Source organism: Rhinoderma darwinii, chromosome 8 (assembly GCF_050947455.1).
Source record: "Rhinoderma darwinii isolate aRhiDar2 chromosome 8, aRhiDar2.hap1, whole genome shotgun sequence".
Classification (NCBI taxonomy): Eukaryota; Metazoa; Chordata; class Amphibia; order Anura; family Rhinodermatidae; genus Rhinoderma; species Rhinoderma darwinii.
Window position 1 is genome coordinate 29,966,650 of NC_134694.1, and position 25,807 is coordinate 29,992,456.

A 25,807-nucleotide genomic window follows, 5' to 3' on the forward strand; every position below is an offset into this window, starting at 1 on the left:
GGACTTTCGGTCCCCCGTTTTCCTTATCGCTGGGGGTCTCAGCAGTCAGACCCCCAGCGTTCACACATGTATCTCCTATCCACAGGACAGGGGATACATATGTTTGTGGGGAAACCCCCTTTTTAAGCTTGATGTAAATAAATGGTTATGCACTTGGACAGAGAAAACACATTTTATAATTTTATGCTTAAAGAAAAACCAGACACTATAAAGGAATGGTGGATATTGATGGAAAGTAAACACAACTTTAGCAACCAGTGCCAGGCAGCTGCTGCAAAGGCATATAAATTCATGGATGCACATTATAAGAACATATACAGTATATTTAATGCATACCCTCCAATTTTATAGCAGAATTTCTTACCTGAGGGTCTTTTCAGGTGCTTGCTGTCCTGTCACCAGATCATAGCCTTTTTCCAATGTGTTGTATGGCCATGGCCTAAAATCAGTGGGTAATTATTAATTAGAAATCTACCATTAAGCAAACACATTTTAAAGTCAAAATACAATTATATAATTTCATTATGGCACACTGATTTTCTAAATACCAATACTTTACTGTTTATCATTCACCTTTACGATGTTATGGTTTTCATTAATTAACTTTTACAGTATATATAACACCGAAGGACTTGCCTATATTTTATCAGTTAAAGTACTAGACCGGTAAACGTTTTCATGTATTATAAAAGAACTCTGGCAGGGAGAAAACAAAACAACTGGTACTGCCTTGACCCTCTTCCACACTGCACAAAAACCCATACTGTAACACCAGCGGTGAGTGCCGCTCCTGCTTGCGGTCCCCGCCACCGGGTTGCTCTCCTTCTCCACTGGTGTCCTAGTGCCCTTGCTGTTTGTGGCATTGTCCCTTCTCTCTTATCTGCTGCTCTGCACGCATGTCTCATAGGGCGTGCACATGTTTTCCGGACGTTTCTTAAAGGGTCAGCGCCCGATTCACAATCTTCCACAACCAATCCCAGATGGTCAGTGCCTACAAATGACACATGAGCAACTGTGGTGCAACTTAGTTTGTTCCTACAAAGGTACCTATCCGTTTCCTGCTACCCGCTATCAGTCTGTATCCTGCTACAGTACCTGCTAATATCCTGCTACAAGTCCATATCCTACTACCAGTCTGTATCCTGATACAAACCAGTATCATGTAAACTGTATCCTGCTTCGAGCGTGAAGACCCACTATCTGCTACGAATTGTGACGTCCGACCCATACTTGCCGGCTATGGTATTATCTTCCAGTGACTGAACCCACGGTGTACTTCATTGTTGTGTCCTGGACCACTGGGCCAGATGCTACTCACAGGGGGACTACCTCAAGAGGTAGCGAACTTGTAGTCTTCCCGCAGCGAAGTTCAGATCCCCGTACGGGGGATAAAGGGTGAATACCGGGGAGGCTACTTAGACAACACCCTAAGAGGTGGCCCAAAGACAAGCCGGTTGAGTAGCTCAGTTGGTCCACAACCAGCTAGTTATTACAGTTTTCTCAGACCCTGCTGGCAATCCCAAATCTTTGGTGCAGGTCCTCTATGATGCCATAAAAAACCGGAGCAAACGTCAAACTCAAATGCTTGCAGTCCATGTATACTCTGGCTGCGCAACAGAGAGTTAATCTATCCTCAATATCTCCCATTTCGCAGGCTGCGGTTCCAGCAATTCCACCGCCTACTCTAACTGGGGTTCATCTGCTGCTGCCACAACACTATTATGGAGATCCAAAGGCTTGTCGTTGGTTCATTAACCAGTGCCAGGTCTATTTCCAGCTGCATGCCCACCACTTCCCTAGCAACCAGACCAAGATTGCATTTATGGCTTCCCTGCTGTCGGGCCAAGCTTTGGCATGGGCCAATCCCCTATGGGAACATAAGGGACCTGAGACCTACAGTTTACAAGTTTTTCTGGATACCTTCAGGACTGTCTCTGAGGAATCTGTTTGAACCTCGTTGGCATCTGCTGCATCTTAGCCAGTGTAGTTTGACTAGTGGACAATGCACCATTCAGTCCCAGACCCTTGCTGCAGAATTGGCCTTGAACAACAAAGCCCTGGTCGCAACCCTCTGGCAGGAGTTGGCTGGCTGAATAAAAGATGAGCCGGCAGGTCATGAAACACCTTCTTCTCTGGATGCTCTCATTCTTTTTGCCGCAAGAAATTGACCAACACTTCAGAGTCCTTCCTGAGTCTGTGGTGGAAATGGCCACTTTGTCTGTAATTGTCTTTTGAAGTCTGGAAACTCATAGGGTTGGTAGGGGAGATGACCCTAGCTGGAGAGCCTCTCTCCAAAGTTGACTTTGCCAGTCAAGTTGTCCTGCAGTAATATTACTACCACAGTTTAGGCTTATTTCAACTTTGGTGCTGCAGGAAAATTTATCCACCAGTCATCGATTGGAATTTTGGCCAAGTTCCTCAGTGGTAGTCCTGCTGCCAATACTAATTGTCTGGTGAGAGTTGAACCTGTCTTTGCATGGCCTGTACCATAGCACCTGTCTGGTCTGCCTCCTTGCTACTCGTCCCATTCTGATGTCTTCAGTAAAAAGTAAGCAGAGACATTACCTCCTCATTACCTCCTCATCGACCCTATGATTTTCCGAATTACTTGTAACCAGGAACAACTCCTCGGGGCCGGGTCAAACCTTTGTCTCTACCAGAGACTTAAGTCATGTCTGAATATATCAGGGAGAACCTAGAAAGGGGGTTAATCAGGAAGTCCTCCTGTACGGCCGGAGACAGATTTTTCTTTGTCCAGAAGAAGGATTGGTTTCATCATCCGTGCATAGACTATCGTGTTCTTAACAAGATCACTGTGAACAATATGTACCTGCTACCATTGATTACCGAACTCTTTGACAGGATCCGTGGAGCTTCCCTTAATTTGATCTGTGCTGAGCTTACAACCTGATTCGCATCTGTGAAGGAAACAAGTGGAAGATGGCCTTTAATACTCGTGATGGCCATTATAAATGCCTTGTCATGCCGTTCAGATTTTGCAAAGCTCCTGCTGTGTTTCAAGAGTTTGTGAATGACATTTTCAGGGACCCGCTATACGTCAATGTGGTGATTTATCTAGATAACATTCCGATCTTCTCACCTGATTTGACTACTCACCGAAGACATGTCCACCAAGTTTATAAATGTTTGCGGGAAAATAACTTCTATGCCAAGTTGGAGAAATGTGTCTTTGAGAGATCCTAACTTCCTTTTCTAGGTTACATAGTCTCTGACATAAATTAAGGATGGATGCTGACAAATTGTCTGCTGAATTGGCCTCGCCCTCAGGGTCTTCAAGCAACTCAACGTTTCCTTGAGTTTACAAAATAATTACGGCAATTAATTCCTTACTTCTCCTCGTTGCTTGCTCCAATATTAGCTCTAACGAAGAAGGGGGTAAATGCCAAAAGCTGGACCCCACAGACGGCAGCTGCTTTTCTACAATTAAAGAAATCCTTTGCTGCCGCTCCATTTCTGCAACATCCAGATGTCTTGAAACAATTTTGCTTCGAGGTGGATGCCTCTTCAGTTGGTACTGGTGCAATCCTGATGCAAAAGAGTCCTACTGTGAGGGCTATAACCTTTGGCTTCTTTAAATTATTTTCCCCTGCCGAGAGGAACTATACAATAGGAGGCCGGGAGCTGCTAGCCATTAAATTGGCATTGGATAGCTGGAGACATTGGCTTGAATGGTCCGTACATCCCGCGATTATTTTACGGGTCATAAAAATTTGGTCTACCTACAGACCGCACAACGCTTAAATCCATGACAGGCTAAATTGGTGCTCTTCTTTGCCCAGCTTAAAGGACGAGTGTCGCGAAAAAGTTTTTAGTGTTTTATTTTTTAAAAAAAATTATTTATTTGTGTGTTTGTGTTTTACTTTTTTTTATTTTTTAACTTTTTCTTGTCTATGGGGGCTGCCATTTTTTTTCCATCTCTGTATGTGTCGATTAACGACACATACAGACATGGAATACGGCACATACAGCCCCATAGTGAATGCGAACGTGGCCCGTTCCATCCACTATGCTGTACGCCGTCTGTGTGGGAACGGCGCATGCGCCGCTCCCACACAGTCCAAATTGAAGGTCTTCGGCCGAGCGACGTCAGGCGCCATTTTCTTGTGGACCGGAAGCCGTGGCCGGACAGTAAGATTACTACTTCCGGTTGCGGCTTCCGGACTTGTGCACTTGGAGCGGAGGGAGCAGAGGGAGCGGATGGACCGGAGGGAGCGGCGGCGGCAGGAGCAGGTAAGTTAGGTCTGTGTATGTACGTGTTTTAGGGTGTGATTACTACTGTATGTAAACCTACTACACTGTGTGTTAGCTCAAAAAATGGCGACACACAGTGTAGGAGGTTTGACCGTTCAATCCCCTCCTTTCTCCTGGCACTAGCTAGGATAAAGGAGGGGGGATTCTGTGAGCTCACTAGAGCGAGTGTGTATTCTCAAATTTTGCAGCATAAAGCAATGTTGCTTTACCACATGCCAATGCTGCAATTTTGGGAATTGCTCCATCTAGTGACCAGCACTGGGAAATGTTATAAATTAGAATCTAATTTATAATATTTCCTGACTCGAAAAAAATTTAAAAAATTGTTTAATCACTTATACACTAACTGTTTCAAAAAAAAAAAAAAGTTTTCTAGCGACGCATTACCTTTAATTTCATGCTATGCGTCCGTCCAGCCAAGAAGAATACCAAGACAGACGCCCTGTCCCGATCCTTTGATATTACTGACCAAACTGAAGAGTCACAGCATATCATAGATCCTTCCCGTATCATCCCGGTGGCACCGGTTCTACTGAAGTATATTTCTACAAGTAAAATTTTTGTACCTTTGGCCAGAAAAAGGAAAGTGCGAGCTTGGGGACATGACTCAAAATTGACTTGTCATGCTGGAGTGCATAAAACTCGAGAACTCATATCTCAACAGTTCCGGTGGCCATCTCTTGCCAATTATGCTTAAGACTATATCTCTTCATGTTCCACATTTACCCAAAAACAAAGTCTCCAAAGCTAAACCAGCTGGTCTTCTTCTGCCTCTCCGACTCATGCGGCAACACATCGCTAGGAATTTTGTGACTGATCTGCCTCTCTCGGCAATTTGCAATACTATCTGTTAGTTGTTTATAATTTCTTCAAGATGGCAACTTGTCAGTCTATTTGTGCAACATATTTTCAGTTGGAATGGCCTGCCTCTCCATATTTTCTCAGACCGCAGTGTACAGGTCCCCTCAAGATTTTAAAGAGCACTTTGTGGTCTTCTAGATGTCAAGTTGGACTTCTATTCTGCATACCATCTCAAGTCCAATGGTCAAGTAAAGCAGGGGTACCAGGTTCTAGAGAATTATCTTAATTTTGTTTCTGCTCAATATAACAACTGGGTAAATCTTCTTCCTTGGGACTATAACAATCACTCAGGAGAATCCACAGGTTCCTCTCTATTCTTCATTGTCAACAGTCAGCATCCTTGGATACATCTTCCCGTTTCTGATTCTTCTAAAGTGCCCGCTGCCAACTCCACCTATGGAGATTTTTTGCAGGTCTGGCAGCAAACTGAAATCTTCCATAGTTCAAGCTGTCTTCTGTATGAAGAGGTATGCAGATAAGAGAAGATCTCCTCCACAGTATTCTTCTGGGGATAGAGTCTGGCTTTCCTCAAAGAACATCCATCTGAAGGTACCCTCGTACTAGTTTGCTCTTCGTTTCTTGGGTCGATTTCAAATCTTGAAGCAGTTAAATCTGGTTAACTACAAACTTTGTTTGCCTCCTTCCTTCTGGATCCCTAACTCCTTCCATGTGTCTCTGCTCAAGCCTGTAATTCTAAATAGATATATTGGACTTCTTATGTTACTTCTGTTCCCATTCCTGTTGGTCCTTAACATGAGTTTGAAGTTGGGGACATTCTTGACTGCAAGAGAATAGGGAAGAGGACATTTTATTTGGTGGATTGGAAGAGCTTTGGTCCCGAAGAGAGATCATGGAAGCCTACTGAAAACATCAACACCCCAGCACTCCTCAAGAAATTCCGTTCTGGTACTAAACCCAAGAAGAAGGAGTGTAAGGGGGGTACTGTAACACCAGCGGCTGGTACTGCTCTTGCTGGTGGTCCTCACCATCGGGTTGGTCACCTGATGCCTGTGCAACGTTAGTGCAACTTAGTTTGTTCCTGTGAGGGTCCTTATCCGTATTCAGCTAACCGAGACCAGTCTGTCTAACACTACCTGCTACCAGTTCATATCCTGATACCTGTTACCAGTACGTACCCTGCTACCAGTCTATATCCTGCTACTTGATATGAGCCTGTGGCCTATTACCTGTTGGCATTCTTTATCCTGCAGTGGGCATGAAGACCCGCTACAAACTGCGACCTCAGACTTATACTTGCCTGCTACTGTATTATCTGCCAGTGCCTGAACTCGCAGTGTACTTCACTGTTGTTTCCTGGTCCGCTGGGCCAGCTGCTATTCACACCGGGTCCACCCCTAGAGGTAGGGACCTGGTACTCTCCTCTCAGTGAAGACAAGATCCCTGGCGAGGCTACTTAGACAACGCTCTTAGAGGTGGCCCAAAGTCGAACCCGTTAAGTAGTACAGTGGGTCCATAACCTTCTAGTTATTACACAAACACTTACTGTACATGTAACTGAAGCTCAAATGTGAGGGACACAACACTTACGTTCCTCACTTGGCTGTTACGCATTACTGAAAACTGTCAACAGATCTTCTCCTCAGACATTCTCCTGCACCTAAGTGTTTGTCCCCATTGTTTGCCAAGCAGTTCCCCGAATATGGATAGTGATGCCATCGGGTAGCATGGATAGTTCTCCAAGCTCCTCTGTTGCTTAAGTCATGGTGCATGCAGTCATATTTGTTTCACTACCCAGCAATCATTGGGACAAAAATGTATTAGGCGTATCCTGGTTCGGAACTACAGAACTACAGGCTGAATAATAGGCAATGAGGGGTATTTAACTCTGCAGGACAAGAAAAGATTTATATGCCATTTAGAGTCAGTGAAAAGCTGTGACAATCTAACAGATTCTGGCATCCCTTGATTTTAGTTGTATATGCAAAAAGCAATGTCAGTCACCATGCCACGTAATGTGTTTTAGGGGGGATTCACACGAACGTGTATTCGGTCCGTGCGGGCCACGTGGTTTTCACGCGCCACGCACAGACCAATACAAGTCTATGGGGCAGTACAGACAGTCCGTGCTTTTTGCGCAGCGTTTGTCAGCTGCGCAAAAAACGCGACATGTTCAATATCTCCGCGTATTTCGCGCATCACGCACCCATTGAAGTCAATGGGTGCGTGAAAACCACGCAGGTCGCACGGAAGCACTTCCGTGCGAACCGACTGAAACAGCGCACCAGCTGTCAAAAGGATGAATGTAAACAGAAAAGCACCAAGTGTTTTTCTGTTTCCAAACATCCAAACGGAGTGTCTTTTTAGATGAGCGAACCCGGACAACCGAACCGAACTTCACCGGGTTCGGCCGAACCCGGCAAAAAAAATTCCGGTACGCGACGTCAGGAGATAGTCACTGTCCAGGGTGCTGAAAGAGTTAAACTGTTTCAGCACCATGGACAGTGACTTCCGATCCCAATATACATGAACCTGTAAAAAAAGTTCTCACTTACCGATAACTCCCGGCTTCTTCCTCCAGTCTGACCTCCCGGGATGACAATTCAGTCCAAGTGACAGCTCCAGCCAATCACAGGCCAAGCACAGGCTGCAGCGGTCACATGGACTGCCGCGTCATCCAGGGAGGTGGGGCCCGATGTCAAGAGAGGCGCGTCACCAAGGACGCGTCACCAAGGCAACGGCCGGGAAGTTCTCGGTGAGTACGAACTTTTTTTTTTTTTTTAACAGGTTGCTGTATATTGTGTTCGGCATTCACTGTCGAGGGTGCTGAAAGAGTTACTGCCGATCAGTTAGCTCTTTCAGCACCCTGGACAGTGACGGGCGTCGACTAGCCTCATCTCTATGATGGCGGCTGCGCGAAAATCACGCAGCCGCGCATCATACACGGATGACACACGCAGCTGTCAAATGGTTTTTGCGCGCACAAAACGCCGCGTGGTTTGCCCGCGCAAAAACGCAACGTTCGTCTGAATCTACCCTTAAAGGAACATACCCTTGGCTTTGTCCCCAGTCACTCCGTACACACAGATGTGGATGATTTGGATCAGGAGAGTAGCCATCATGACAACTGCATTCACCTGTGGACACACAAAGAAAAAATATGTAAAATAAAGTTAAGTATGTTTTTAACCAATTTAATCATTGTTCTTTCCACGTGAAGTGCTGCTAACTAGTAGACATAAATAAATAAATAATAATGTGGGCTTGTAACTTCTTTTTAATAAAGGTAAACGCTGGTAAACATTGGAATTTTCTCAAGTAAATTATTCTTTAGAAAATCCTTCAGTGTAGAAAGCTCCGCTTCCCTGATACAGAGCTCCAAATCAGCTGAAGTGATAGAGCTAAATAGTACGTTACTTTCTGCTTGCATCCACCACTAGGGGGCGCTTAGGATCATACATTAAACTACATAAATGAAACAGTGTGCAGTAAGCTCCTAAAGTCTCCCTGGAGAAAACTGCAGACCGGTGGCCCCTAAAAAGATACATTAACCCCTTAATGACCGGGCATGTTTGTACCTTAATGACCAAGCCAGATTTGCCAAATCTGGTATGTCTGACTTTATCAGAGAATAACTCTGCGAAAGTTTTGAATATCCAAGTAATTCTGACATTGTTTTTTCGTCACATGCTGTACTTTATTTTAGTGGTAAAAGTAGACTGATACGATTTGCAGAAATTAATTAAAAAATAGAGAAATTGAAGAAATTTTGTAAAAATTATCATTTTTCCCTATTTTTAACTGCAATATGTGACATATGTACATACATACTGCACAATTTTTTTAATTAAATATATATTTCCATCTCTTTACTCTATTTTTGCAGCACTTTTGAAAAAAAAATTATTTTTTTGAGCAATTTGGAAGACTTACAAATTTAGTAATCATTTTATACATTTTGAAGTATATTTGGTTTTCCTGCACCAAGCCAGGTTTTCAGAGGCTCATAGGTGTCAGAATGGTGGAAACCCCCACAAGTGATCCCATTTTGAAAACTACACCCCTTAAGGTATTTATTAAGGGGTGTTGTAAGTATTTTGACCCCACAGTTTTTTTGTAAGAATTCATGCAAAGCAGGCGTAAAAAAATATAATTTCACTTTTTCCATAAAAGTATCCCTTTGAAGACCGATTTCTTTGTAAAGCGACCATGAGAATGAAGAAACACACCTCAAAATCTATCACCCTGTTTGTCCTGTTTTCAAAAATGCCCCCATTGTGACCCTAATGCATTGCTTGGACACACGACAGGGCCCGAAAGGGAGGGAGCACCCGGAGGCTTTCAGGACTCATATTTTGCGTGAAAATGTTTTAGGCCCCACTGTACATTTGGAGAGGTTTTGAGCTACCAGAGCGATAGAATCTCCCCATAAATGACCCATTTAGAAAACTAGACCCCTTAAGGTATTTATCTAGGGGTGTAGTGCGTACTTTGACCCCACAGTTTTTTGCTAAATTTAATGCATAGCAGGTGAAAAAAAACAAAAAACACTTTTTTCATAAAAGTATCACTTTGAAGACCGATTTCTGTGTAAAGCGACCATGAGAATGAAGAAACACATCCCAAAATCTATCACCCTGTTTCTCCTGTTTTCAAAAATGCCCCCATTGTGACCCTAATGCATTGCTTGAACACACGACAGGGCCCGAAAGGGAGGGAGCTCCCGGAGGCTTTCAGGACTCATATTTTGCTTGAAAATGTTTTAGGCCCCACTGCACATTTGGAGAGGCTTTGAGCTGCCAGAACGATAGAAACTCCCCATAAACGACCCCATTTAGAAAACTAGACCCCATAAGGTATTTATTTAGGGGTATAGTAAGTATTTTGACCCCACAGTTTTTTGCTAAATTTAATGCATATCAGGTGGCAAAAAAAATAATTTCACTTTTTTCATAAAAGTATTTGTTTGAAGACCGATTTCTTTGTAAAGCGAACATGAAAATGAAGAAACACACCCCAAAATCTATCACCCTCTTTCTCCTGTTTTCAAAAATACCCACATTGTTGCCCTAATGCGTTGTTTGGACACACGGCAGGGCCCCAAAGGAAGGGAGCACCCGGAGGCTTTCAGGACTCATATTTTGCTTGAAAATGTTTTAGGCCCCACTGTACATTTGGAGAGGCTTTGAGCTGCCAGAACGATAGAAACTGCCCATAAACTACCCCATTTCGAAAACTAGACCCCTTAAGGTATTTATCTAGGGGTATAGTTAGCATTTTGACCACACAGGTTTTTCGCTAAATATATTGGAATTAGTCTGTAAAAATTACAATTTACTTTTTTTCTGAAACAACATAGAAATTTTTATTATTTACAAGGAATAACGAAGAAAATGCACCCCAACATTTGTAAAGCAATGTCTCCCGATTACGACAATACCCCATATGTGGTAATAAACTGCTGTTTGGACCCACAGCAGGGCTCAGAAGGGAAGGAGCGCCATTTGGATTTAGGATTTTGCTGGAATGGTTTTCGGTGCCATGTCGCATTTGCAATGCACTGGAGGGACCAAAACAGTGGAAACCCCCCAAAAGTGACCCCATTTTGGAAAAACCTTCAAGGAATTTTTCTAGGGGTATAGTGAGCATTTACATCTTTTGCAGAGTTTATTAGAATTAGGGCGCGAAAATTAATATCAAAATTTTTTCCACTAAAATGTTGCATTTTCTAATTTTCACAAGGGATAAAGGAGGAAAAAAGCAACCATTTTTTATAAAGCAATTTCTCCCGAGTACGGAAATACCCCACATGTGGTCATACGTTTTTCATTAGAAATGAATTAACCCTTTCAGGACTGATCCAGTTTTTGCTTTCTTATTTTAGATTTTTCCCTCCCCGCTTTCCAAGAGCCATAACTTTTTTATTTTTCCATCAATAGAGTGGTGTGAGGGCTTATTTCTTGCGGGAGGAGCTGCAGTTCTTATTGGTACCATTTTTTGGTACATAAAAAGTGATTCAAAAGTTGTATTACATTTTTTTTTTAGAGCGAAGGTGACAAAAAAAAACAAACTGCGATTTTGGCGGTTTCAATTATTAAATTTTTTTAAGGTGTGCACTGTGCAAATTAAATAATGGTATACTGTAATAGTTCGGACTTTTACGGACGTAGCGATACCAATTTTGTTCATTTTTTTACATTACTTTAGAAGAAAAATGCGAAAAAGTGTTTTGTTTTTTTAACTTTAAAAAAAAAAATTCTCACTACTAATAACTATAATTCTTCTACACATTTTATTAATCAATCCCCTTAGGGGACTTGATCCAGCGATCATTGGATTACTGGTACAATACACTGCAATACTAATGTATTGCAGTATATTGTTATTCTTACAGGCTTCTGTAACAGAGCGATCGCTGTTCCTGTCCGTTAGTACCGAGGGGGCCTGCTGTAATACACAGCCGACACCCGCAGCGTATGGAGCGGGCTCAGAACGTGAGCCGGCTCCATACATCAACCGCCGCACCATGACGGGCAATTAAGTCATAGTGCGCAAAGGGGTTAATGCACAGCGGATGGTTCAAAGTGAAAATTGCAATTTTCCACTGATATGCCATTTTAGTGCATAATATGTTGTGCCCAGTGTGTGCCACAGAAGACAAATACCTCATAAAACGTTAAGCGGGTTCTCTCGGGTATGGCGACGCCGTATGTGTGGGCGCAAACTGCTGCTTGGGCACGCTGCAGGGCTCAGAAGGGAGGGACGCCATTTTGGTTTTGGAGCGCAGATTTTGCTTGGTAGTTTTTCTGTTTTGGGTTTCGATGGTATTTCAGTTTATAATGTGGGGGGCATGTGTAATCTGTGCGGGGTACATCAGGGTATATGTAATCTGTGCGGAGAACATCAGGGTATAATAAGAGGGTATAATAATGGGGTAAATAAATAATAATTCATAGATATGTGGCCAGTGTCGCACTGATAAATGGCGCCCGATCTTATCCACTTTTGGACACTCTGCACATTTTGCATCGTTATATTCTGAAAGCCAGAACTTTTTTATTTTTTCACCACCGGAGCGCTGTGAGGGCTTATTTGTTGCGGGACAATCTGTAGTTTTCATTGGTACCATTTTGGGGTACGTGCGTTTTTTTTTTTTATCACTTTTTGTACAATTTTTTTGCAATCCTGAGCAAAAAACAGGAATTCTGACACCGTTTATTAGGTTTTCTTTTTGCGGCGCACACCGTATGCTATAAATGACATTTTTACTTTATTCTGCAGGTCGGACCGATTGCGGCGATAGCATATGTATATAGGTTTGGTCTTTTTTTATAGCGTTTGCACAATAAAATGACTTATTTATAAACGAAAAAAATTTCTGTGTCACCATATTCTGAGAGCCATAATTTTTTTATTTTTTAGTCAAAAAAGCTGTGTAAGGGCTTGTTTTTTGCGGGACGGATAGAAGTTTTTATCGGTATTATTTTCGGGTACATGCGACGTTTTGATCACTTTTTATTCTTTATTTAGGGAGCGGTGGTGACCAAAAAAATTGTGATTCTGTCGTCGTTTTTTATTGATTTTATTTGGGGTGTTCATCGTGCGGGGAAAATAACATTACAGTTTTATAGTTGGGGTCGTTACGAACGCGGTGATACCAAATATGTGTACTTTTTTAACGTGTTCATTTTTTTTCTATAATAAAAGTCTTATTATAGGAAAAAAAGCATTTTGTGTTTATATAAATTATAACTTTTATTTTTACACTTTTTTGAAAACATTTTTATTACTTTATTTTACTTTTTTTACTTGTCCCACTAGGGGACACTTAGACTTGCAGCTTTGATCGCTGCTAGAGTACATTACACTACCTACGTAGTGTTATGTACTCTAACTGTCATTGTGACGTGACTGTCACACTGACAGGAAGCAGAGGAGGAACGGCCGGAGGCTGTTCCTCCGAGGCTTCCGTACATGGCAACCCGGAGGTCATTATCTGACCTCCGATTGCAGTGACAAGCATCGGTAGCCCCCACGATCACTTCGTGGGGGCTGCCGATGTGCTTCAACCCACTTAAATGCGGCAACGGCAATCCGTCGCCGCACTTAAGGGGTTAACTGCCGAAAGCAGCGGCGATGGTCCGCTGTCCGGCGAGACTGATGTCTAAGCTGTCTAGGACAGCTGTCAGCGCGGGTCTGTCACTCTGTGTTTACACAGAGTGACAGTTTGAAATGCGGACGAAAATGCACGTCCTGGTGCGGGAACTAGCAGCCGACCAGGACGTGCATTTTCGTCCTTGGTCGTGAAAGGGTTAAGAACATAATCAGCACAGAATATTGGGCCCAAAATGATATAATGTTTAAAGGTGGACATTGGTTTTTAAAGGTAGGTTCCAACATATAAACCCTTTAACCCTTTAATGACACAGCCAGTTTGAGTTTATTCATTTTCGTTTTTCCCTCCCCGCCTTCCAAAAGCCATAACTTTTTTATTTCTTCGTCGAAATAGCCATATGAGGGCTTTTTTTTTTTTTTTGCGGGACAAGTTTTAGTTTTTGATGGCACCATTTATTGTACCACATAAGGTACTGGGAAGCTGGAAAAAAAAAATATTTGTGGGGTGAAATGGGGAAAAAACAGTGATTACGTCATTTTTTTGGGGGGTTATGTTTTTACCGCGTCCATCAGGCGGTAAAAACTACATATTCACCTTATTCTACAGGTTGATATGATTATTGCGACACCAAATTATGTTTTGTTTTATGTTTTAGCACTAAAAATAATAAAACTATTTGCTAAAAAAAAAATGTTTTGTGTCGCCATATTCTGAGAGTCCTAACGTTGTTATTTTTCCATCAATTTAGCGGTGTGAGGGCTTGCGGGGCAAGCAGTACTTTCACCAATACCATTTTGGGGTACATCCGGCTTTTTCATCACTTTTTATTCAATTTTTTTGGAGCGCTAAGGTGACCAAAAAACAGCAATTTGCATGTTTTATATATGTATATATTGTTTATTTTGCGTTCACCGAGCAGTTTAAACAACGCAATATTGTGATAGTTCAGACTTTTCCGGACGCGGCAATACCATGTATGTTAACATTTACTTTTTTAACATTGCTTTAGGGTAAAAATGGTAAAAGTTTTTTTTTTTAACGGTTAATTTTTTTTTTTAACATTATAAAAAAACTTTAACAGTTTTTTTAACTTTTTTTATTAGTCCACCTAGGGGACTTGAACCAGCGATCGTTGGATTGTTTGCATTATATACTGCAATACTAATGTATTGCAGTATATCGTGATACTGACAGTCTCCTTTGAAGCACTGCCGGAGGCAGGACTTTAAAGGAGTACAAAGATGGCAGACCTGGGGGCCTTCATTAGGCCCCCAGGCTGCCATAACAACCATTGTCACCCACCAACCACATCGTGGGGGGACGATGGAGCTTTGGAGGGGGGCGCCCCCCTGATTCTAACTTTAAATGCCGCAGTCGCATTTAAAGGTGTTAAACGGCATTTAACGTATTAAACAGGCGGAGTTAAAGTGATCTTTGATTCCGCCCGTTGCAGTAAAGCGTCGGCTGTATAACACAGCCGTCACCCGCTGATTATGGAGCGTAGTCAGCCCGCGAGCCCGCGCCATACTTCCCCTTAACAGCTGTCTCGTACTAGTAAGCAGTTAAATGTTTATATTCATTCAGGATATTTCCAGATGCAGAAAATTCCTTACAACATGTTTTTTTTTTAAAATTTTAGTGTCAAAGGTATTGATCCTGATGCTTTTCAGGCAGTTCTGTAATGTTAAGTTTAAAGTGGCTCCAAGGTAGAGCTTCACTTGAAGCAGAGAAATTACGGTGATGCGTTTTACAAATGGATGGCACTTGCTGTGCACGGTGGGCACATTTGTCTATAAAGTGTAATAAATGATGTAAAATCTAGGGGTAACTTATGCACTGTATGTTCTTCCACTTGGCACATTTTCCTGCTGAGAGCACAATCTTAAATATCTACTATCACATATAGATTGCTGTCTGCTTCTGTTCCAAAAAAACATTTTAATTCCTCACCACAGGAATCATAAAAACTCAATTTCTGTGCAGTTAGCAGAGAAAAATCTTACCAGTCTGACAGTGCGTGAATCACACCCGGGACAACCTACACACTCTATTCATTGTCGTCCTTCCATATAATTTTTTACATTTTACTGTTGATTGCAAACGTATTTCTTTTTCTAATTCTTTGGATACTGGCACAGCAAGAAGCTTCGTAAATCTGTACATTGCGGATTAATTGGCCACACATTCATACTTTAATTTCAGCCCATCAAAAGTTTGATGTCTGACAAAAAGGAATTTTCCCTTCTTTTCCTAATTCATTATTTCTATAACTCATGTATTATTAGCTTTTTTGAGATACTTCATTGGCTCAATGTTACATCCATAACAAAAAAAAGGCTAGAATGTTAAAGTTGATCTAAACCTACAGTGCAAAGAAATTAATATTGCAGCTCATTGTGCTGGTGGCAGTTGTAAATAATATAGTGCAACAGTGGCAAGAGGTATGTCATAGTAACGCTAAAACTTGAAACTTAACACTACAGTATATGACTGACAGTTAACAATAGGCAAGTAACACATGGCTCGACATAAACTTTAATACACTGCTCAAAAAGAATAAAGGGAACACTTAAGCATCACCATATAACCCTAAGTCAATTAAACTTCAGGGATATCAATCTGTCTAGTTAGAAAGCATAAGCGATTGTGAATCAATTTCACCTTCTTTGGTGCAAATGAAAGTGACAACTAATGTACTGGAGAGGCATCAGCAAGACAAACTCCAAAAAAGGGCATGGTTTTGCCGGTGGTGGCCGCAGAGAATTAATCTCTCCTTATCCTTCCTGACTGATTTTTCTCTAGTTTTGTATTTTGCTAGTGTCCTTGTCACTACTGGAGCATGAGTACCTGCAGTCCATTTAGGTTGCACAGGTAGTCCATCATCTCCAGGATGGAACATCCATACATACTGTTGTAATAAGGTTTGTTGTGTCTCCCAAAACAGTCTCAAGAGCATAAAGCAGAAACCAGGACACAGGCCGTTACACAAGGAGAGCTGGAAAGGGCCATAGAAGGGCATCAACCCATGAACAGGAACAGTATCTGCTCCTTTCTGCAAGGAGGAACACTGCCAGAGCTCTACAAAATAACCTCGAGCAGGCTACCGACATTCATGTTTCTGACCAAACTTTTAGAAACAGACTCTATGAGGATTCCAGGAGGGTCGTCAGGGTCGGCCTTAGTATAGATGGCGACCCGTGCAAAATTGTCTTTCGGCGTCCCACCCCATCATAAAAAAAGTACCTTAAAAAAAGTATAATGCCCCACGCAGTATAATGCCATATATAGTACCCACACACACAGTAATGCCCCTTTAGTGCCCCCCATACAGTATAATAATAATATTTAATAATATTATATACTATAACCCCTTTAAGGACAAAGTATTTTGTCCTCTAAATGTGCCCATACAGTATTATGCCCCCCTAAGTGACAAACACACACACAAACACACACACACACACACACACACACACACACACACACACACAGTATATATATATATATATATATATATATATATATATATATATATATACTGTAGTACCCCTACACAGTATAATGTCCGCTTACTGGCCCCTACACAGTATAATGTCCCTCTCCCCTGGCTGCCACTGTCCTGTTGGGTATGTGGACCCACTGGGCCGCACTGCCTTGACGGTATGGCAGCTGGCCAACAGGACACAGGTCACAGTCTATAGTTTGTATAGTGTACCTGTGGTAGCTTAGACAGTAGCAAAACAGGCTCGGCTGGGACTAGGCAGCAGGCAGGCGCCAGGCGTGGTGTAACAGGACAGGTGTGGTACACAGCACAGCACGACTTCAGCTCAACACGGCACTTGACCAGGATAGCACGGGATACAGGTTACAGGTAGCAGGAACGGGGAACACTGGGAACTGGAAAACACTTAGGAGACCATTTGCATAGACATACTAGGATAACGACAACAAGGCTCAGGCATTATAGGGAGGGGCACAGCCATTCTTATAGTCCAGGGTGCTCTGGGAGAAATCCGCTGAATCTCCCACCTGTGTGCGACCTGGCTCCTTGTCTGGACTGAGCTCGTGAGTACACCCTGGTGGTCACTGTGGAACAGGGCGGCCGCTTGTGCAGACATCTCTGGAGAGAAGGGCGTCAACCGGATGGAAGGAGTTTGTGGTCAGCGACCACGGACATGACAGCCACACACAGCCCCCCCCCTTGTAGATAGTGCCCCCCTGTAAATTGTGCCACCTCCCCCTTGCAGATCGTGCCATACAGCCCCCCCAACTCCCCCTTGTAGACAGTATACCCAAACAAAACTTGAACTCATCTAGGCCCCATTCCCACGACGAACTGAGCTGCTCCACGACGGGATCCTTGCGTGATCCTTCAGGAATTTTGAAGCAGATTTTAAATTGACAGCATTGTTTGACCTTTTTTTTGTTTTGCATTTTTTTTAAAGCCGTTGAAGCAAATGCAAAAGACGCAGGCAAAAAAGCAGCAAACGTGTGGTACAGGTATTTTCTGCCACCTATTCATTTAAATTGGAGCTCAGAGGTGGAAACCACTTGAAAGTGATCAGCCCCCCACTTACAGTAAAATGACCATCAGCTTAGCACTCACACATTCCCCTTGTAGATAGTGCCACACAGCCCCCAGACAGTAGTGCCACACAGCCCGCTGTAGGTAGTGCCACACAGCCCCCAGTCGGTAGTGCCACATAGCCTGCTGTGGGTAGTGTCACACAGCCCACTTGTAGATATTGCCACACAGCAACCTTGTAGGTAGTGCCACACAGCCCCCTGTAGATAGGGCCACACAGCCCCCTGGTAGGTAGTGCCACACAGCCCCCTGGTAGGTACTGCCACCCAGCCCCCTGGTAGGTAGTGCCACACAGCACCCTTGTAGGTAGTGCCACACAGCCCCTTTATAGGTAGTGCCACACAGCACCCTTATAAGTACTGCCACACAGCCCACAGCCCCCTTGTAGATAGCACCCCCCTTCCTGTAGATAGCGCCACTATAGCTCCCTGAAGGCCAGGGATTCTGCTCCTGGAGCGCTCCGCTTGATGTCTCTGTCCATATATGTACAGTGACATCAGGGGCAACTCCTGAAGCAGAACTCCATCCCCAGCATTGCCAACGTGGTCGGGGATTCCACCTCAGGAGATGCCCCTGAAGTCACTGTCCATATATGGACAGAGACATCAAGCGCTCCGTTAAGGAGCGGAATCCCCGGCCACACAGGGATTCTGCTCCTTCAGGGAGCTACAGTGGCGCTGGTAGATAGCAGAACAGGGAGATACCTCCCTGCTCTGCTATAGTGGCATTGCTACCGATGTAGCAGCCGCAGCAGCTGCTTGTGGCGCCGCCAGCCATGGGCTGTCTCGACGGGTGGCACGTGCGCCCTCATGCCCGATGTCGCCGCTAGCAGCCATAGTGGTAGGAGTGAAGGAGTGCCCGGGTGGAAAGGCGGCTGCTGAGTCGCCGGGCCCAGGCGCTTCTGAAACAAGCAGGGGAAGGGAGCCAGTGCAGCGCTCCCTTTCACCTGCTGGAGTGATGTTTCCTGTGCAGTGGCACAGGTTGCACACCCCTAAGGCCGGCCCTGGCCTAACGTTCTGTAGTGGGACCTGTGTTCACAGCCCAGAACCAAGCTGCTCAATTGGCATTAGCCAAAGGACACCCAAATTGGTAGGTCTGGCATTGGCGCCCTGTTCTCTTCAGAGATGAGAACAGGTTCACACTGAGAACATGTGACAATCGTGATAGAGACTAGAGACACTGTGGTGAACGTTATGCTGCCTGCAACATCATCCAGCATGAGCGGTTTGTGGATCAGAGATGGTCTGGGGACTCCACATGATATCAAACAGAGCTCTGACTCCTGTTAGGTACTGGGATGATATCCTAAGAGACATTGTCAGACCTTACGCTGGTGCAGTGGGTCTTGGGCTCCTCCTGGTGCAGGACAATGCCCGGCCTAATGTAAAGCATTGACGCCACTGACTGGCCCCCATGTTTGCCAGACCAAAATCCAATTGAGAACTTCTGGGACATTATAAATAAGTGCATCAGACGCCGTCAAGTAGTGCCACAGACTGTGCAGGTTGTCACGATATGTGGGAATGTGGACCCACTGGGTCGTACCGCCGTAGCGGCATAGCATCTGGCCATATAGTGTACCAAGTCAATGTATATATAGTCCAAGGGTACCTGTAGTAGTACAGACAGCAGCAACGACTAGGTTCAGATGGGACTTTGGCAGCAGACACCAGGCGTGGTGTAACACAGCAGGTGTGACCGGTGGCACAACACAACTCCAACTTTCTAAGGCACAGGAACAAGGTAGCACGGGATACAGGTAGCAGGTACAGCAAAAATGGGAACAGGATAACACTATTTGCAAGATTAACACGGGTAAACACAATGACGCTTAGGCAAGGAGTAAAGGGGCAGGGCCCTTCTTATAGTCCAGGGTGATCATAAGCTAATTGATGATTATTTTCATCTGCGCGCTGGCCCTTTATGTGCGCGCACCCTACGGGACACAGCAAAACGGAGCGGAAGTGAGCGCTGGCGTCTCCTAGGGAGGAGATGCGGGCCAGCGCTCACAGATCGATGGCTGTGGCCGTCGGGGGTGAGTAAACCCGACGGTCCGCAGCCGTGGACACTACACAGGTGCTCACTGATGCCCTGATCCCACTGTCTCGTCGGAAGTGCGTACAGGCACATGGGGGCCATGCACACTACTGAGTCACATTATGAGTTGCTGTGATGAAATTCACATAAATTGGATCCGTCTGTGGTTTTAATTTTTTACTTTGATTTTCTGGTTGATTTGGAATCCAGCCCTCAATAGTTTGATGATTTTGGTTTCCATTAACCATTGATATGTCATTTTATTACCTACGAAGCACACAATTTATATCAGTAGATCAGTAAGATCAGTAAGAAAAGTTTTGGGATCTCTGGTGTAGCTTACAAGAACTCCTGCTAATGTTAACACATACAGTAAATATGTAAGTGTTCTAAGGATTTCTCATAGATAGGCATATGTAAGATAAAGTAGTGATCATGGGGCAGACATTTTTCTGGACTTCCTGGCAGCCTTTTCATTAAAGAACACTAAAGTCAGCCTCTCCCCAGCCAGCTGCTTCGGGATGGATTATATTAGTTAATGTGAAAATGTTTTGTTTTTTTTAGGAAACGGATACCCAGAAGAAACCATATGTGACAATCAGAACTAACTTATCAATAGATCTGCATCCTATTTGCACTGCATAGTACTCACTCGGCACTCGGAAAATCTTATGTATTTGTGTAGTGAATTCTGAGCTGTAAAAAGCAGAGGACACTCATAAATGGGCAAGGTTAGGGATAATTTCCAACATTAGAAGGACAGTTAAATAGGCCTTATTAAATCTCACTCAAAATAATACATCATAATAACCAACATAGTTTGCAGCACTTTGCAATGTACAAACATTACAATGTTGCAAAATGCTGTATTCCTTTTAAGTCATAAAAACATTATGTTATCCAATAAACTGCTATTATAATACAATAATTCAGTTGTTGGCCAGTCCTATGGAGCGCTACATCTTCCCAAAGTTTTAATTACCTGAATGCTGCCAATTTAGAGATTACCTATTGTTCTATACTAGGTCACAGCAGACAATAAAAAGCGGTGGACGTAACAAGGTAGCAAAAGAAAAAAAGTGTTGCAGCAATGGTGGGACATAAGCAAAAGTAATATAGATTGAAGAAGAGTTGTGAAAGGAGTTCACTATGCCTCCTTGAAGCCCTATATGGTATAAGTTATTTTTTTTGATACAGCTGTACTGATAAGCGTAGTTGACTACGCTTTATAATACAGTTGAGTCAAAGTTATATCAATGTAGACCCGCCAAATGTATGCCAATAGGACACACCTTTATACAAATATTTGACTAATGATAGTCTATGGGCACATTAGTATAAGTATATACAGTACTGTGCAAAAGTTTTAGACAGTTGTGGGAAAATGCTGCAAAGTAAAAATGATTTAACCCCTTAAGGACGCATCCTAGTTTTGGCCTTAAGGCTCAGAGCCCATTTTTCAAATCTGACATATTTCACTTTATGTGGTAATAACGTCAGAATGCTTAAACCTATCCAAGCGATTTTGAGAATGTTTTTTCGTGACACATTGGGCTTCACATTCGTGGTAAAATTTGGTCGATATATTCAGTGTTTATTAGTGAAAAATTGCAAAATTTATAGAAAATGTTGAAAAAATAGAATTTTTCAGAATTTAAATGCATCTGCTTGTAAAACAGACAGTTATACCACCCAAAATAGTTACTAGTTCACCTTTCCCATATGTCTACTTTAGATTGGCATCGTTTTTTGAACATTTTTTTATTTTTCTTGGACATTACAAGGCTGCCATGTCGCATTTGCAGAGCCCCAGAGGTATCAAAGCAATGGAAACCCACCAGAAGTGACCCCATTTTGGAAACTACACCCCTCAAGGAATTCATTTATGGTTGTTGTTAGCATTTTGACCGCACAGTTTTTTCACAGCACCTATTTCAATTGGGCTGTAACATTAAAAAAAATTCATTTTTTCCAATAAGATGTAATTTTTGATCAAAATTACTTTTTTTCACAGGGAACAAAATACCCCATTTTGTTCCCCAATTTGTCCTTAGTGCGGCAATACCCCATTTGTGGTGGTAAACTGCCGTTTGGGCCCATGGCATGGTTCAGACGGAAAGGACCACCATTTGGCCTCCTGGAGCTTTTCTGGTGCTAAGTCATGTATGCAGAAGCCCCTGAGGTACCAGTACAGTTGAAACCCGCAAGAAGTGACCCCATTTTAAAAACTGCACCCTTAAGACATTCATCTAGAGGTGTAGTGAGCATTTTGACCCCACAGGTACTGTGTAAAAGATAATGCATCAGATGGTGCAGAGTGAGATTTGCAATTTTCTATATATATATGGCATGTCAGTGTCCGATATAGTGTGCCCAGCATGCGCCACCGGAGATCTACACCCCATAAGTTGTAATGTGGGTTCTCCCGGGTACGGCAATACCCTACATGTGGCTGTTATCAGCTGCCTGGGCACATGGTAGGACTCAGAAAGGAAAGATGAGGGGGATAAGCTGTGCGGAGTGCATCAGGGTAAATAAAAAATTAAGGGATGTATGATAAATTCGAAAACAATCTTTCATACAGAGCCCTGGTTTTTTCGAGACACGTGTCACATAGGTATATTGTTTCCCTCCTTATCCCCCTCTTTGAGCAGACTCTGCACCTCTTTTGACTTTTTCCCTTCTTGCCAGTTTGGGGAACTTCTCCTGGAAAGTGTTGCCCTGGTACGATGCGTGTGGCCTCGCTTCCAGAAGTACTGGGTGCCCCCTCTTTTTGTTCTCTAAAGATTAGGTTCTTGATAACCACCTCTTGAAATTCCAGGAAAGTTCCCCTCTGGCCTGCACATCGATGTAGCACGTACGCATTGTACAAAGCCATCTGTATGATGTGCACGGCCAGCTTCTTATACCACACCGCATGGTGCTGTAGGGCTTCAGGGCTTGATCTGACAAGTCCACCCCTCCCATGTACCTTTTGTAGTCCAGGATGCAGTCTGGTTTGGGGGTCTCTGTACTGGTACCTCGTACAGGTACATGGGTACTGGTGTGGCCATGTATTGTTGTCAATACAAGGACAATCTTTTGTCCTTGTACTTGACACACAATATATTGCTGCTAGATTGTGCCCTGCTCTCACCCCTTCTGAGTGTTTGCCCAAGCAGAGTCTTAGGGAGGCCTCTCAGATTTTTTCTAGCAGTGCCGCAAGCCACAGTACTTCTGGAAGCGAGGCACTTGAAGAGTGGGACACTGGTATAAAAATTATCCAGGTAGAGGTGGTAACACTGGTCCAGCAGTGGGTGCACCAAATCCCACACAATTTTTGCATTAATTCCCAGTAAGGGGGGGCATTCTGGGGGCTGAATACTGGTGTCCTTCCCTTCATATATCCTAAATTTATATGTATACCCTGATGCACTCTCGCACAGCTTATACAACTTCACGCCATACCTTGCCCTCTTACTCGGCAGGTACTGGCGGAATTGAAGCCTCCCTTTAAAATGTACCAGCGACTCATCAATAGAAATACACTTCTCGGGGGGTCTAATAGGGGTCTCAGTTTGGGCACTGATCATTATCAGCATAATGTAAGAAGCGAAGTATTGCCTCATAACGTATCCTGGACATGGCCATACGGTATATAAGGGTGTGGTATAAGATGTTCGTGCTCCAGTAGGTCCTAATGGATGGCTTTTTCAGAAGCCCCAAGTTCAAATGAAGTCCCCAGAACTTGCCCAACTCTGCTGCATCTACAGGGGTCCACCTGTGGGATTGGGCATAAAATGATGTGGGGTTCTTAGTAATATACTGTTGGGCATATAAATTCGTCTGGGAGCCCATAAGATCTATAAAGTCATCAGTGAAGAAGAACTTGAAAAAGTCAATTTCACTGAGCCCTGCCATATTAAATTTTATCCCTGAGCTGCCCGTGTACTCTGGGATTTGGGGCTCATAAATGTCTGGTGTGGGGGTCCAAATGGGGTCACTTCGCTCGGGGGCTTGAACTGCGGCGGGGTCATTTCGCTCGGGGGCTTCAACTGCAGTAGTGGTCCTGGGGCGTCTCCTAGGGGAGACTAAACCTAACTACGCCGACTATTCCCTGACACTAAACCTAACTAAATTATTCCGAGCTTCCCTAACACTAAACCTAACTACGGTAAACGGGTACCTGACACTAAACCTATCTAGATTACTCCGAGCTTCCCTGACGCTAAACCTAACTACAGTGATGGACCCCTAACGCTAGATCTAACTACAGTGACGGATTACTGACGCTAAATTCCCTGACGCTATACCTAACTACTCTTTTTGACGGTTCCCTGACACTAACTAACCCTAATACTAAACTAACCAGTTAAATTGTCTAAATTAAGTTTGTTTTTTTTTTTTGTTTTTTTTATTTTAATTTTTTTTTTGTTTTATATGTTTTATAAAGAAAAAAAAGAAAAAAATAATCCCCAGGGACCAAGAAATTGGTCCTGAAGACTAAGAAGTGGTCAGTGATAGGAGATCACTGACCAAAAACGTGGGGGCAATGCAAAGAGGAAGGGTACAGGATTGGGGAGGTGGGAAGCAGAAAAAAGTTTTTTTTTAACTTCTTATTTCACTTTTTTTCACTCTTTCTCTTCTCTCTCTCTCACAGCCGCTCTGAACGCCTCGCTATCTCCAACAGGGCGTTCAGGGCGGATGTGAGGTCAAGGAGAGGAAGTGAAGAGACTGATCGCCACTATTGGACAGTTACTCACTAACTGACCAATAGTGGCGATCGTGGAGGCAGGACCATCGTGGCAGGTCCCGGCGTATTGAGCTGTGATAGCCTGCTGTCGGAAACAGCAGCTGTCACAGCTCGTGCACGCGCCGGGGGAAAATAGCGATGCATTTTCCCCGCGACGTAATAGTCCGTCGCTGTGCGCGAACGATACACTTAGCACGACGGATTATTACGCCGCTGAGCGTTAAGGGGTTAAAAAATAGAACTGTTAATAGTTGTGCTTTTCTTTTAATCAATTATCAAAAAATACAAAGTGAATGAACAGAAGAGAAATCTAAATCAAATCAATATTTGGTGTTTTGCCTTCAAAACCGCATTAATTCTTCTAGGTACACTTGCACAAAGTCATGGATTTTGAAGGATTACAATCAGGTGTATGATTAACAAATTTTACCAAACAGGTGGTAATGATCATCATTTTCATATGTAAATTGAAACACAGTCATTAACTGTAAAAGACACAGTTGTGTAGGAGACTAAAAACTTGGTGAGGAACAGCCAAACTTTGCTATAAAGATGAGGTTGTGGAAGACAGTTTCATATCACAGTTCCACCATGGCAAGACTGAGCACAGTAACAAGACACAAGGTAGTTATACTACATCAGCAAGGTCTCTCCCAGGCAAAGATTTCAAAGCAGACTGGGGTTTCAAGATGTGCTGTTCAAAATCTTCTAAAGAAGCACAAAGAAATGGGCAATGTTGGGGACTGTAGACATAGTGGTCAGCAAAGGAAACATAGTGTAGCAGACCAAAGACACATCATGCTACACCCATCCACTGTTCGGAGAAGTCTGTCTAGAAGTGGTCTTCATGGAAGAATTCCTTCAATGTAGAAACAAGGCCAAGCGAAACAACTATGCATGAAAACATAGGAACTGGGGTGCAGAAAAATGGCAGCAGATGTCAGGACTGATGAGTCAAAATTTGAAATATTTGGCTGTAGCAGAAGGCAGTTTTGTTTGCCGAGGGGCTGGAGAGCGGTACAATAATGAGTGTCTGAGGCAACAGTGAAGCATGGTGGAGGTTCCTTGCAAGTTTGGGACTGCACTTCAGCAAGTTCAGGTGCTGGGGATTTGGTCAGGATTAATTGTGTCCTCAATGCTGAGAAATACAGGCAGATACTTATCCATCAGGGAGGTGTCTGATTGTCCTAAAAGTTTATTCAGCAGAGAGACAACGACCCCAAATATACAGCGTAAAGAAGAACAA

The 25,807-nt window shown here is 43.4% G+C and overlaps 1 protein-coding gene across 1 annotated transcript in view; it reads right to left on the minus strand.

The window, feature by feature from the left end:
• Positions 1-25,807, minus strand: part of ASTN2 (astrotactin 2) — a 647,867-nt gene that overhangs the window by 283,112 nt on the left and 338,948 nt on the right. The window contains exons 7-8 of the mRNA XM_075835545.1: positions 8,144-8,228; positions 365-439 (exon numbers count right to left, since the gene is read on the minus strand). Of these exons, the coding sequence (XP_075691660.1) occupies positions 365-439; positions 8,144-8,228 (160 nt within the window). The remainder of the gene's footprint in view (positions 1-364; positions 440-8,143; positions 8,229-25,807) is intronic.